The 14,901-nt window shown below is 43.0% G+C and overlaps 1 protein-coding gene across 1 annotated transcript in view; it reads left to right on the forward strand.

Annotated features, from left to right (window-relative positions):
• EFCAB6 (EF-hand calcium binding domain 6) overlaps window positions 1-14,901 on the forward strand; it is a 244,799-nt gene that overhangs the window by 155,842 nt on the left and 74,056 nt on the right. Inside the window, exons 21-23 of the mRNA XM_012757712.3 lie at window positions 1,870-2,102; window positions 9,198-9,294; window positions 14,119-14,237. Of these exons, the coding sequence (XP_012613166.2) occupies window positions 1,870-2,102; window positions 9,198-9,294; window positions 14,119-14,237 (449 nt within the window). The remainder of the gene's footprint in view (window positions 1-1,869; window positions 2,103-9,197; window positions 9,295-14,118; window positions 14,238-14,901) is intronic.

Raw genomic sequence — 14,901 nt, forward strand, 5'->3', positions numbered from 1 at the left:
GGGATGGGGAAAGACGGGCTCGTGACCATGCCAGGACTTGGGCTTGAACTCACTCTCGGAGTGAGATGGAGAGCACGGGGTGGGGCAGAGGAGCAGCATGAGTGACTGGGCTGTCAGGAATCACTCCGGAGCAACTGTGTTGAGAATGGGTGATGGGGACAAGGGTGGCCACTGGAAGCCTGTTAGGAGGTTCCTGCCGGAATTCAGAGGCCTTGGGTCAGGTGGAGGCCGAGGGACTGGGAGAAGGGGTCCGATTCTGAAATGCCCCCGAAAGGAGAACCAAGGGGTATGTGGGCAGGCAGATGTGGGGAGGGAGGAAGGGAGGATTCCAGAGGCTCTAAGGATTGTAATCTGAGCAACTGGGAAGAAAGCTGCCACTTACTGGGATGGAATATCTTGCATACCCAAGAGGAGCAAATTGGGGCAGGGTTTGGGGTCAGGAGTGTGATTTTGGCCGTGTACAGTTTGACATCTAAGAGGAAATGCCCCAAACTGCTGGAGACAAGTCTGGGGAGGTGTGAGGGCCTGGAGCTTGTGGTGTAACAGGGAGTCACTGGCAAGCGCATGGGCCTTTAGCCCCGGAAGCCCCCCTAAGGCTGGTCCTGACAAGAAGAGGCCGCCAGTGGGTCAGAGTCTACCTGCCCAGGCAGCATCTGTTACATTGATTTCCACAGCATTTAGCACAGTGATTGCATATATTAGGTGCTGAATAATTTGGAGTGAATTAATAAATGAATGAATACAGACAGATCTTTCCACAAAATCCCCAAACATTTTAATTAGACAATTGAGTCATAGCAGGTCTTCCTTTACATTGTAAATAACCCCTTTTGGAGGAACCTGCCACATGAGGGTACAAGTGTGATGCCTCCAAAATAGACAGGTGAGCTCATGGGGAAGGGCTGCATCAGGTGCTGATGGACACAAGGGATCTGGGGCCACATTGGCAGGAAGCACATGCCAGAAACACAGGCCTGAGCCCAGACAGAGCCTTGTACATGCCGTGTGACCTTAGGCAATAGCAATAGTAGCAATCAGCATTTTGCAGTACTCACAGAACACACCACGCACCATGGCAAGTGCTTTGCATGCATTAGCATATTCACTCCTAACAACAACCCAAGGAAGTAGGGACTGTTATAATCCCATTTCACAGAAAACAGAAGCATGGCCAGGTTAAATATCTCACCCAAGGTCACGCTAGTAAGTGGCAGAGCTGGGATTTGCAACTCAGCAACCTGCCTCAAGTGTGCTAGTATACATGCAGCAGGGCCTCTAAATCACACACTTTCCAGGAACCCGGAGTCCCTGTTTCTTCATCTGTGAAATGGGAATCTCCCTGTCCTCCAGGCAGTGCAATGGGCTGAGCAGAGTCCTTCAGACATGGCTGGTCCCAGGTCCCAGACACAGCTGGTCTCTATCACGGTCATCACAAAAAGATCTGGCCTTCAGGTGGCTCCTTGGCATGAAATTCAGCGCTGCATTTATTTTCCTATAGACAGAAGTGGCCAAACATAAAGTCATATAAAACATTGTGAGGAGGATTTTCATATCGTCCAGAAATCTCCAGCACTTTCTTTTTCTTCCTTCAGTACTAAAGTACAGATCCCAGAAACTGAGAGTGGAAGGGAAGGAAACACCTTTTTCATTCCTTTCCCTTAACTCTTTGCATTAAAAGAAGGAGTCGGAGAGCGTAGTTTATAATTTCCTGGGAGAAGCAAAACATGGCAGGGGTGTTCTGCAGCAGCCAGCTCTCCCAAAGTAGCAGCCGAGACCTTCCTCACTGTGGAGATGAGTCCACACATGCAGGGTTACGAGTGTCATCCCGGGATACAGAGAAAGTGTTTGACACATGCATTTTGTTTTCAGGACTCCTACTCGGCCTTCTTTAAAACAGACACTGACAGGGATGGCATCATCAACATGCGGGACCTTCACAGACTGTTGCTGCATTTGCTGCTCAACCTCAAAGATGAAGAATTTGAGCGCTTCCTTGGCCTTCTTGGTTTGAGACTTAGTGTCACTTTAAATTTTCGGGAATTTCGGAATTTGTGTGAAAGGAGACCAATCAGTACAGATGATGTACCTCAAAGACTCGTTAGGTAAGAAGGCAGCTCAGTGTCTTTCATATACGTTGGCCTTTGACACCATAAAGCTCAGCATTTCTATTGTGTCTGCAAAGGATACAAAGAATGGAGTGATTAATTTTTCATTTTCTTAGTTTAAGGAAAGACATACAAGGAATGTGCATTCAATGTAGAGCAATCAGAAAATGCAACCCTTGTCTTACACCTGTGAGCATTATTTTTATATTTTGCTGGGTTCCAGTCTCTTTTCTATGCACATAAATATATAAGTAGACTTATTTTTTCTGTTTATTAATCTGGGGTCAAATATATATGCTTTTTGATCAGCCTTTTCAAAGCCAAGCTTGAGAGACCTTTGAGCATACTCTGCTCTGCCAAGGCTCGGCCCTGGCACAGGGCCCACTATAGGGCCAGGCAGAGGCTGTGCATGCATTTGGTCCAGGCAAGTCCTTGCCAAGTGGACACAAGAACTTTCTTCAGGAACTGATGCTTCCTACCTCCTTGCTACCTCCAAATGTTAATCTAGGTGAGAGGTGTGAGTTTGGGGAACTGCAGACCATATTTGTGGTAATTGACAGGAATTGAGAAGTTGTCTGTGCCAGCTGCCTCAGGAGACTCAGGGACCCCCTTCCAGTCCGGTCCCTCCCTGGGCCATGCTGCCCCAGGCCCCTGCCCAGCCCCTGCCCAGCCCCACTCGCAGTGAGGAGGAGGAGCTCAGCGTCCAGTCAGAGAGAGTGGACACTCCTTGGAGGCGTACTAGGGCCCACCGTCCTGGGGTGGGGAACCTGTGGCCTTGGGGCTACTTGGGGTCCTTTGCCTGAATCCAAATTTTACAGAAGAAATCCTTTTAATAAAAGGAGTCACTCCAATGCGTCCCAGTTGGCTCCCTGCTGAGATCTATTGAGTGCCGACACACATGAATGAAGTAGCCAGTCAGCCCGTCCTTGGCAGTTCTTGTAATGTTAGTATTTCTGAACTGTTATCATCTATTGTGCTAATCCAGAGGTGCATTTTCTGATGTGATGGTATAGCATCATAGTAATATTCACTGTGCTGTTTTGTCCTTGAGGCACACATGGCCCCTGGGGGCTCCAGGCAAGTGTCCTTTCTGCCTGGGCAAGGACAGCTCCCTGGAGAGTAAAGCCCCCAGAATCTACGGCCACTGTGCCAGACCGTTGTGACACTTGACCAGGCTGCAGAAGGCCCTCTGAAGTTGCACTTTAATTTTTTTCCCTTATATTCATAGGTTTTATTTTGTCTATACAAAAAAAAAAAAAAGCAAGCAAGAAAATGACTATAGACTCTTCCTAAGCAAAATGATCATATAACATTTGGACACCTGCTTCCAATCACTCAGGTTCTGAGGAGCTTTCATATGAGACTTGATTGCTTAACATTAAAACAAAACAAAATCCTGCCCAAAGAATTTTCTGGAGAATGTATGCAGAATGAACATGGAAAATTTCAACCACAAAGTATAATCTTCTCAACCTTATCATTTGTATTTATTTATGTATTCATCATGTATGTACTAAGGTCTGCTGTGTGCTGAGTCCCATCTCAGGTCTAGGCAGTGCAAAGATGAGTAAGAATTAGATGCTTCTTTTGAAGAGCTCATGGTCAAATGTGAGACAGGAACAAAAATAAAGAGCTACATTGAAATAAAAGATGATGGAAGTGCCACAGGGACACAGAGAGGGCAGAGCTGAAGCCTTTTGAGTTGCTCAGGAAAAGTGGGGACATTTGAGCTGAATCTTGGAGTTTGAGTAGAAGTTTGCCAGGTGCAGGCTAGAGGAAAGGTCACTCGAGGCCAGGGAACACCATTTGCAAAATCACAGAGATGGGAGTGTTGAGCACATTTGGGAAATGGGAGAGGGTGTGTGTGGAGGGGTGGCCTGCATGGGAGGATGGGGGGGCACATGGTGTGGCAGGGGAGAAGGCTAGGGAGGGCAGGAGGGCAGGCTGTGAAGGAGCCCACGTGCCAGGGTGAGTTGTCATCCTTTGTCAGCAGGAGGGGGAGGCTTGTAAGCTGCGGAATGAAGGACTCACACTGAGTTTTAGAAAGATCCTCCAGCAGCCCCAGAAGGGAGGGTAGACATGAAGGAGGAGAGGCTGCACCCTGGGACCTGGCTTGGCCTCCCAGGGCCTGGTGGAGAGACAGCTCTGAGACCCAAACCAAGCAAGGCATGCTTCCGAAAGCTGAGCCCTCCACAGCCAGGCTCCATGCTGTGCTTCCCGAAGACATGTCCTTTGACACCCCAACAGCCCTGCAAGGAGGCATTCCTTTCTGGCTTCACAGATGAAAGAACTGGGGTTCAGAGAAGAGTTAGTGACATGTCCATAGGACATAGGTGATGAGAGGCAGGGCAGGGGTTTGAGCCCTAGGAGCAGGTCTACTGGAGACAAATTGTCTTAGTTTTCTTTCGTTGAGAATATCTTTATTTTTCCTTCATTCCTAAAAAGATATTTTTGCTGGATATAGAATTTAGGTTTGATAATTCTTTTGTTCCAACACTTTAAAAATATTGCTCCACTGTCTTCTGGCCTCCGTGGTTTATGGCAAGAAGTATGCAAGTACTCAAATATTATTTCCCTATTTGTAATGTGTCATTTTTCTCAGGCTGCTTTCAAGATTTTTTTATCTTAGCTTTTTTTAGCACATTGGGAATGATGTGTCTGAGCCTGTGATTTTTGTTTTGTTTTGCTTTGTGTTTTTAGTTTGTCCCTTTTGGAATTTGCTCAGCTTCTTGAATCTATATATTGATGATCACCAAATTTGTGGGGGTTTCAGCTATTATTTCTTAGAGTATTTTTTTCTATACCAATCTTTCGCTTATTTTGGTACCTCAGTGACATGAAGCTTAGATCTTCTGATTTTCTATTGCAGGTCTCTGAGACTATGATATTTTTATTTTCTCTGTTGTTAAGATTGAATTATTTCTATTCATTTATTTTCAGGTTTGTTAACTCCTCTGTTATCTCCATTCTGCCATTGAGCCAATCCAGTAAAATTTTTATTTCTTTTTAAGAATTTTTTATATTTTTAATTGATACATCATAGTTATAGATATTTGGGGGTACATGTGATATTTTGATCAAATGATCAAATCAGGATAATTGGGATATCCATTACCTTAAACATCTTTTCTTTATGTTGGGAGCATTATAGTTTATCTCTTCTAGCTATAACTTATTTATACAATAAATTATTAACTATCATTTCCCTGCTATACTATTGAACACTGGAATTTATTCCTTTTACCTAACTTTATTTTTGTATCCATTAACCAACTTCTCTTAGCTGCCTGTCCCTCCTGCACCCCTTTCCTTCCCATCATCTGGTAACCATCATTGACTCACTTTCTCCACAAGATCTACTCTTTTGGCTCCTACATGTGAGTGAGAACATGTGATATTTGTCTTTCTGTGCCTGGCTTATCTCACTTCATGTAATGTTTTCCACTTCCATTGATGTTGTTTCAAATAATAGGATTTCATTTGTTTTTATGGCTGAATAATATTCCATTGTGTAGATACCACATTTTCTTTATCCATTCATCCATTGATGGACACTTAGTTTGATTCCATATTTTGCCTATTGTGAATAGTGCTGCAATAAACATAGGAGTGCAGGTATCTCTTTGATATACTGATTTCCTTTCTTTTGAATATATAGCCAGCAGTGGGATTGCTGGATCATATGAGAGTTCTGGTTTTGTTTTTTGAGGAGCCTCTGTACTGTTTTCCGTAGTGGCTGTGCTACTTCACGTTCCCACCGACGGTGCAGGGGTTTCTCCTTCCTCTGCATCCTCGCCAGCACTTGCTCTTCTAGCTGGGTGAAATGATACCTCACTGTGGTTTTCATCTGCACTTCCCTGATGATTAGTGATGCTGAGTATTTTTTCATATACTCGGCCAAAAATTTCATTTCAATTATTGTATTTTGAAGTTGCCACTTGGTTATTTTCATGTTCTTTCTTTCTTTCTTTCTTTCTTTCTTTCTTTCTTTCTTTCTTTCTTTCTTTCTTTCTTTCTTTCTTTCTCTTTCTTTCTTTCTTTCTTTCTTTCTTTCTTTCTTTCTTTCTTTCCTTTCTTTCTTTCTTTCCTTTCTTTCTTTCTTTCTTTCTTTCTTTCTTTCTTTCTTTCTTTCTTTCTTTCTTCTTCTTCTTCTTCCTTCTCCTCCTCCTCTCCCTCCTCTCCTCTTCCTCCTCCTCCTCCTCCTTCTTCTTCTTAGTTTCTATTTCTTTTCTCAGAACTTCTTTCTTTCCATTTGTTTCAAGGATGTTTGCTCTTATTTCATGAATATAATAGCTGCTTTAAAATGTGATAATTTCAACATCTGGTTAATCTTAGGGTTGGTGTCTGTTGTCTTTTACCTTGATAATTGTTGAGATTTTCCTGTTTTCTTGGCTGTTTGTATAATTTTGGATTGTATCCTGGACATCCTAAATTTTTTATTATGACATTCTGTGGTCCTGTTAAAATCTTTTGTAGTGTGTTGGTTTGTTTTTTTGTTTAGCAGGCAGTCAACCCAGTTAGTTTCACACAAGTCCTGACCTGCTTTCTGTGTTTCACTGTTAGTTTGGTTTTCAAAGTCATTGCAGCACTCTTCAGGGAAGCCCACGTGTATGCCCCACGCAGGGGCCAGTCTAACTACACGGTGGTCAAGTTCGCAAAGCCATTGCCATGCTGCCGTGGATGAGTTCCACGCAGGCCTACAGCAGAGCTGAAGGTGGAACTTCCTGCACAGATGTGAGGGATTCCTTCTTCCAGCTCTCTCTTCTCTGTGACTTTCCCCCTACTCTCCATTCCCCAGGGGCTACTTTTTTTGGGTCTCCTGGCTAGAAAATCTTAAGTTTTAGCCTATTTGCACTGCTGTGCACTTCTTACAGCTGGGCCTGGCCCCAGGTTAACATGGTGAGAGAAAAAAGAGAAAAAAACCCACGGAGTCCCCCAGTATTGCTTGAGTCACAAGGGCCCCTCTTCCCATATCCTCTGGTCAGAGAGAAGGATTTCAGAGTTTAGGGACCTATTTGGCCACTGCTGTTGTTGGCACCACTCCAAAGGTGCAGTCTCAGAACTGGGTTTGGCTCAGATCAGGACTAGGAGAATAAAATAAAAACAAAAAAAGGGAGTTTTTGTACCTCAGGGGCCCTCCTTCCTGGTTCGTTGGTCAGAAAGACAGGCTTGCTGTCAGAGCAGTTTCTGTCCATGTCTGCTGCGTAATTCCAGAATTAGGACCGCTGTTAAGCCTAATCTGGGACTATGGAAGGAAAACCCGGCGAAACTCACAACTGTGTATTTCAAGATTTGATTTCCCTCTCCTCAGCCTCCTGTTATTTATTTTTTAGCGTCCTCAGAGAGTTACTTTCTGTATTCTTTGCGGGATTTTTGTTTGTCATAAGAGAGAGAGAAAGGGTGAAGTGTGTCTGCTCATCTTAACGGGGACCAGAAGAACATCGGGACTCTTGCATGGCCTGGAGTGTGTCCCCTGGCCTTCCCACACTGCCACCGAGCAGCTCCCTGGCCTTCTGCTGAAGTGTCCCCTCCCCACACCCTTCTCGGGCACATGCAGTATCTGAAGTTACCCGATTCGCTTATTTTTCCATGCGTTTGTTCTAAGTCCCCCAACACAGTGTAAGCTCTTTGAGGACATGGACTCTGTCCGCATTGTTGGTTGCTGTGTTTTCAGGACCTAGAGCAGCACGCAGTGACTGTTCCTATGTTTTTGTGACTGACAAGACTAGCTGATAGGAAGGCTGGATCTGACCGATTGTCAAGGTCTAATGAGCCAGGCAACAGGAGAGGAAGTACCTGGAAAACCTCCTGATCTCTCTAGAGGGTCAAGCATGTAAAATGAGAAAGGGGGATGGAAAATCAGTAGGACTCTCTGGTTTGAGCACAGGTAACTAAGGAAATAATCCAGCTTTATGACCTAGAAAAGAAATCGGGTTTTGGGGGCCGGGGGGCTGTTTGGATATGTGTTTAGATGGTGACTTTGCTGAGATGGCACATGCCCCTTGGGGGCTCTGACTGCACTTTGGGGGAGGTCCAGGTGAGTTCCTGAGTGCAGGTGGGATCTAGGAGGAGTCTAAAGGTGAAAGCAGGAGAATATACCTCATTAGGACTTGCAGTTCTTTTAGTGAAAAGTTGTAAAAATACAGCATAATCCCACAAACTTTCCAAATCCTTTATTGGTGAAGTCATGGCAGGGAATGGGGCTGGGTGAGCTGTAGCTGCCTTTCCACCCTGGAAGTTCCATGGTTCTGTGGAGTCCGGTAGGCAGTTGGAGAGAGATGGGGAAGAGCAGGTGAGGCTATGGGGCCAGTGGTGCAGATTTCTGGTCAGCAGCCTCGCACTTGTAGCTGGGAACATGAGAAGGGATGACCTCTCAGAAGGGAATGGGGAGGCAAGGAGAGGTCAAGGGCAGTGGAGGAGGAGACTCGCATGATGAGGGCACACTGGCCAGGCCCGGGAGGAGTTCATGATGGGCTTGCAGATTTCCATGCTTGCCTGGTGTGTTCTCAGGCATGGGAAGATCCAAGGCACCCAGTTCCTTCTGCCTGTGGCCTGGCCAGGGACTACGAGCACAAGGGATTTTATAAATGTCTTCAGTGTTCATCCTGTGAGTGAATATGGCAGAATTTTGATCGTTTTTAAACCCTACAAGCCTAACTTTGGACAATTAGCTGAGACTGAGAAGTCTGGAAGCCACACCCCCCAGTGCCTCAGCTGTTTCCTTTCGTCTGTGCTCCATTTTGCAAATCCAGACAAAAGTTTTTAGTTGTTTTCTTCCTAAGACACTTAATGTTATATTGTGTTTTCCCCCCTCTGAGAATAAATGAGCCCTGTTTGTTTTGTTTGCTGGAAAAAAAAAAGTTGAATAGCATTTATCTGAAAATAAACAAGGACTTACAAAATTTAAGAAGACTTTCCTAACACACAGCTGGGGAAATAAGACTGTATTTTAAGAATTAAGTTAGACCAGATGTGGAATAACAGACTTTAATGGTATCTTTGAAACAAACAAGGGGTAGGGGAACCCCTTGGGAGATTAATGAGCCCATTAAATTTAAACACAGTTATTTATTATTTTTTTTTTCTTTTAAGACCAAAACAGAAGGTCGCAGATTCAGAATTGGCTTGTGAACAGGCTCATCAGTATCTTGTTACCAAAGCAAAAAACAGATGGTCAGACTTGTCTAAGGTAAGAAAGTGGTTATTTCCTTAAAAGGAAAGAAAATCTATTTCAGTGTTTCAAGATCACTAGGATGACCAAGCTATTTAGATCCAGCCACAGAGATGGGAAAAACTCTGTATACCCAACCTGGTGACTCCTTTTATTCCCAAAAGACTTTTTCAGACTAAATTCTCATATTCAAGGTCAACTGATGTTTAGAAAGATAAGTAATTTTAGGAGTTAGGGATAAAAATTCCTGGCATTATTTCAGGCATGATGTGAATTAAAAATTTAAATGAAAAATGTTAAGATGCTGTCATACTTAATTTTACATGATATAAACATGCATTTTAAAGAGCTATTTCCCCTGGTCTTGCCAAAATTACAGAAGCACATTTATCAGCTGGTGCCCTCCATGTGCAGTCTTGTAAATTGTGAATGTGGTGTTGAGACAGGCATGTATAATCTGACAGTGGTAATGACAGCGATGCCTATAGGATAATAGAACTGAACGTGCAAAACTGGGTTTGTCCAAAAATCTAGGATGGGATATGGGACCACCATTTATAATACAACAAGAACACAGTAACTTTCCTCTAAGAAGCATTTTTAAAACTGCATTATGGAAGTATTTTCATATTTTGAAGAATGTCTCTGCTTCATTTCATTTGGTTGTTTTCTTTCTATGATTGCTCTTTCTTGGCCTATGCCCAAAATGAAGTTCTGTCTTTTAAGCCCTGTTAAAGCTCCTGGCACTGCCTCTGCGGCCCTCTGTCCTCCACAGAGTGGACTGTCTGTGCTGGCCCAGGCTGGCCAGTTGCACACACCACAGCTCTGTGAGGCCCACTGGGGCAGGGCCCACCTTTCAGAGCAGCCCTCTGGGCTGAGGAGTACAGGGCAAGGTCTGGCTTGAAACTACAGCTGACACAGGGCACGCCAGCTGGGAAGAGAGCAGGATGTGCTAGGAAGGACAAGGGCCCCTTGCTCTCCAGCGGCCTCTCCTCTCAGCTGGACCTGGGCTCTGTTTCTCTGCGTCCACATCCCCTGCTGCTATTCTGGCCTCTCTCTCCTCCTCTCCCTACAGCCCACCCTCTAAGGCGACCAGACCAGCCTCGCAGCCCCCACCTGCCACTGCTGCTCTCCACTAACCCCAGGGCCCTGCCCAGCTGCGTCCTTCCCTGCTTTGCTTTATTCAGCATGTTGACCCTGCCCTGGGATCCATGTGCTGGGATCCAGGGTAACTAAGACCGGTCTGATCCCTGCCTCCTGGAGTTCAGAGACCAGTGGAGGTGACAGTCAACAAGCAACAAAACAGATTATTAACAAGGCAGATTAGTGCTTGAAGAAAATAATAAACAGGCTATAGGAGAGTGACAAGTGGGCTGGGAGGTCTTTATTTCTGCCATCTGCCATATCTTGTTAGATTTATATCTAAGTATTTTGGTGGTGCTAATGTAAATGTATTGTATTTTTAATTTCAAATTTCACTTCTTTATTGCTGGTATATAGGAAAGTGATTGACTTTCGCGTACTAATCTTGGTATAATTCCTTATCAATTCCAGGAGGGTTTTTTGTTGTTAATTCTTTTGTATTTTCTACATAGACAATCATGTCATCTGTGAATAAAGAAAGACAGTTTTATTTCTTCCTTCCCAATCAGGATACCTTTTATTTCCTTTTGTTGTCTTAATGCATTAGCTAGGACCTCTAGCACAATGTTGAAAAAATGGTGAGAGGAACATCCCTGCCTTGTTCCTGACCGTAGCAGGAAATCTTCTGGTTTCTCATCATTAAGTGTGATGTTAGCTATAGGTTTTTTGAAGACATCATTTATCAAGTTGAGGAAGTTCACTATTCCTTGTTTACTGAGAGTTGTTGTCATAAATGGGTATTGCATTTTGTCAGATATTTTTTATGCATCTATTGATATGATCATGTGGTTTTTCTTCTTGTCTCTGTTGTTGGGATGTATTACATTAGCTGATTTTCAAGTGTTGAACCAGCTTTGTCTACATGGGATAAATCCCACTTGGTCGTGGCATATAATGCTTTTTATACATTGCTAATTAATATTTTGTTGAGGACTTTTGCATCTATGTGCATGAGAGATATTGGTCTGTGGTTTTCTTTACTCATTGTATCTGTGCCTGGTTTTGGTGCTAGGGTTACACTGGTCCATAGAATGAGGTAGGTGGGTTCCCTCAGCTTCTGTCTTCCTGCCATGGGTACTGCTCATAGGGGTCTGCTCTGGTAAGTTGTGACTCCCTGTGTTCACCTGTCTCCTCTCCAACTTTGGGGGCAGTCATTTGCCATGTAACCTCATATCTCTTACAATCTAAGAAGAGTTGTTGATTTTTCAATGTGTTAAGATTTTTACTTGTTGTTGGGACTTGTTTACTTGTTGTTGGGACAGAATGCTTCCAAGCATTTTACGTGCCAGGCCTGCTGCCTGTTTTTAAAGGGACTTTGAAATCCTGCAGACTAAATTTTTTTTTAATTTTAAATTAATTTTTAAATTGTGAGCATATAAAATATACATGTATATTTTAAATAAATTTATAGCAGTCACAATGTAACCACCATCCAGATGAAGGAAATGAATATCATCACTGTCTTAGAGCAGGAGTTGGCTCACCTTTTCCGTAAAGGGCCAGACAGTAAATATTTTTGGCTTTGGGAGGCAAAAAGCTTCTGTCACAATTACTTAACCCTACTGGTGAAAGGGTTGGTGGTTTCAGACCCAGGTTTTTCCATTCTAGTGGATGCATCATAGTATCTCATTGCAGCTTTAAATAGCATTTTGTTGGTTATTAAATGAGATTGAGTATCTTTTCATTTGTTTATTCATTAGACAGGTTTCCTTTTTTGTCAAGTGCTTGCTTGAGACTTTTCACAGTTTTCAAACTGGGGTTTTTTTGTCAGTGGCCAATAAAAACTCTACTGTGGTCACAGTGTGCACTGCTCTGTGGGTCCTGCTCTTTTGTAAGTAATATGTGATGCAAATATCCCCTCCCAGTTTGTATTCTGTGTTCTTGCCCTTTTTATATGGTGTCTTTTGAACAATATGTTATTTTTAGCAGTCAGATTTACTAACATTTCTCTATTGGTCTGATTTAAGAAATTCTGTCCCATCCTGAAGTCATGAAGATATTCTCTCACATTCTTTTATAGGAGCTGTACAGTTTCAACTTTGACATTCAGGTCTTGAAATCTGGACTGGCTGTTTCCTGTGTGTTGTGAGGCAGGGACCCAGTTTCATTTCTTCCACACACAGGTTCAGCTGTCCTAGCACCAGTCACTGTGAAGTCCATCCTTGCCCCCAGGGACCTACAGCATCACCACTGTCCTATCTCACAGCCCACAGGTGATTCTGGGCTCCTCATTCTGTTCCATGGATCAGCTCCATCTTGTTATTCAAAAGCTTTAAATCAGTTTGTCACATTCCACAAAGGCAAAAAATACCCCTGTCACAATGTTTGTTTGGAGAGAAATGATATCTTTACTATTTGAGTCTTCTAATTCATGAACATAGTATATCCCCATTTATTTTTATCTTCTTTACTATCTTTCAATAAAGTTTTATGCTTTTCTGCATAGAGGTATTTCTTACATATCATTTATAGATTTATTCCTAGGACTTTCTGTTTTTGATGCTATTGTAAATGTTATCTTTTAAAACCTCATTTTCTGTGTCTGATATATAAAAGTATAATTTATTTTGCCTGTTGATATAGAATCCAGCCTTTTGCTAAATTCGCCTCTTATAAAAATTTATTTGTGGATTCTTTGTATTACTGTGCATACAATCATGTCATCTGTGGACAGTGACAATTGTATTCCTTTTACTACCTGTTCAAAGTGGTTGAGGCCTCAGTACAATGTTGAATACAGGATGTTAGAGATATTCTTATCTTGTGTCTGATCTTACGGGAAATGTTCTTTCACCAGGAAGCATAATGCTTGTGGAGGATTCTGTAGATGGACCCTTATGTCTACCTCATAGTGTCGTTATGAAGAGGGTTAAATGAAGTGGTACTTGGAAACAGTTTCAGACAGTATTGAGCACCGTGTGTATCAGCTGTTACTCTCATCTGTCATCCTCTTAAATGCCTGACAAATCCCTAGGTACCTTTTGCACCCTTCAAGGACGTAAAAATGGTTCCGTATCATCTTGTCATAATAGTTGGAGCCTGATGTGCTTTGTGTCCCCTCTTACAGCTGGAGGACCAAAACCGAAACATCACTGAGACCATAACACTGAATTTCATATCCCAGAGTCTGGGTAATAATTAGAAATTATTAGAAATGATTTCTCCACATATATTCACCAGCAAATTGGTATTAACGGAACAGCACCTAAGTGGTTACATAGGTACTACAGTAATAGGGTATTGGGCAGGTGGGAAGGGGGAGGGGGGCGGGTATATACATATATAATGAGTGAGATGTGCACCATCTGGGGGATGGTCATGCTGGAGACTCAGACTTGTGGGGGGGGGATGGGCATTTATTGAAACCTTAAAATCTGTACCCCCATAATATGCTGAAATAAAAAAAAAAGAAATGATTTCTAATAGTTTGTGAACCCAAGTTGTTGGTCAGAAGAATCTATGTCTCGCTCATTTACCCAGAAACAACCCCCTTTCAGTATATAACACTGGTTACTATTTTGCTGTATCACCTTCTTTCAGGAATAATGAGGATATCTAGAACGTAGATAAAATGGTAATCAAGTAGGTGGGTGAGGAGAGAAATGCCTTAGATTGTTCTAGACATTGACTATTGAAAATCTTTTATGCTGTTGTGAATACATTTTATATGTTACTAAATACTACCTTCTAATATTGTAGAATTTTATAGAAACCGATAACGAGGGCAATGGCATTCTTCGACGACGGGATATAAAGAATGCTCTGTATGGTTTTGATATTCCACTCACACCGAGAGAATTTGAAAAGCTTTGGACAAGGTAAGTGGGTGTGAAGACTGGCTGTTTTCCCTTCTGATTGTCTTGGGTTGCTTGCTGCAACAAACTCAGCACAAATGTCTCATAACTTCAGGATATGGTGATGGTGTATCTGTCCTGCATCCTGTGTCTTGTACCTCATTCCGTGTTCCTTATAGAAAGCATCCTCGGTGGATGGGCTGGTCTCCAGGAACGTGAGAACCAGGGTTAATACTCATCATCAATACTGGACTCGAGAGGTCTGCATTTCCAAGGACCTGGGAGTCCAAGCCCATGCTTGTACTGTTTTAGGGAAATAAGTCACTCTGCAAAGATCTAACTCAGTACAACTCATGCACCAGACAGATATGCAGTGGGTAAAGGAGGAAACAGTTTTTCCTCATTGCCTAAAGGTGAAATCAGTGTCATACAACTGTTTTACAGAGAAGTCATTTGTGGGAAGAAAATAATCAAACTTTTGGCAACTTGGAGTAGTTTCCTGAGGGTCTCTTAAAATGGAAATAGTATCTAATGCTGGTTCCATTTTTCAAAATGTACTTCAGATTTAGCTGTGTTCGAGCCAGGCCCCCGTGGTGCTATTCTCTGTGCAGCCAGGTTTCAAGGCCACTAACAAAGTGGTCCTTTTCCAAGTTCCAGACCCATCTTAGAATTGCTTCCTTCTCCATTA

The sequence above is a fragment of the Microcebus murinus genome, chromosome 10 (genome assembly GCF_040939455.1).
Source record: "Microcebus murinus isolate Inina chromosome 10, M.murinus_Inina_mat1.0, whole genome shotgun sequence".
NCBI classification, from domain to species: Eukaryota; Metazoa; Chordata; class Mammalia; order Primates; family Cheirogaleidae; genus Microcebus; species Microcebus murinus.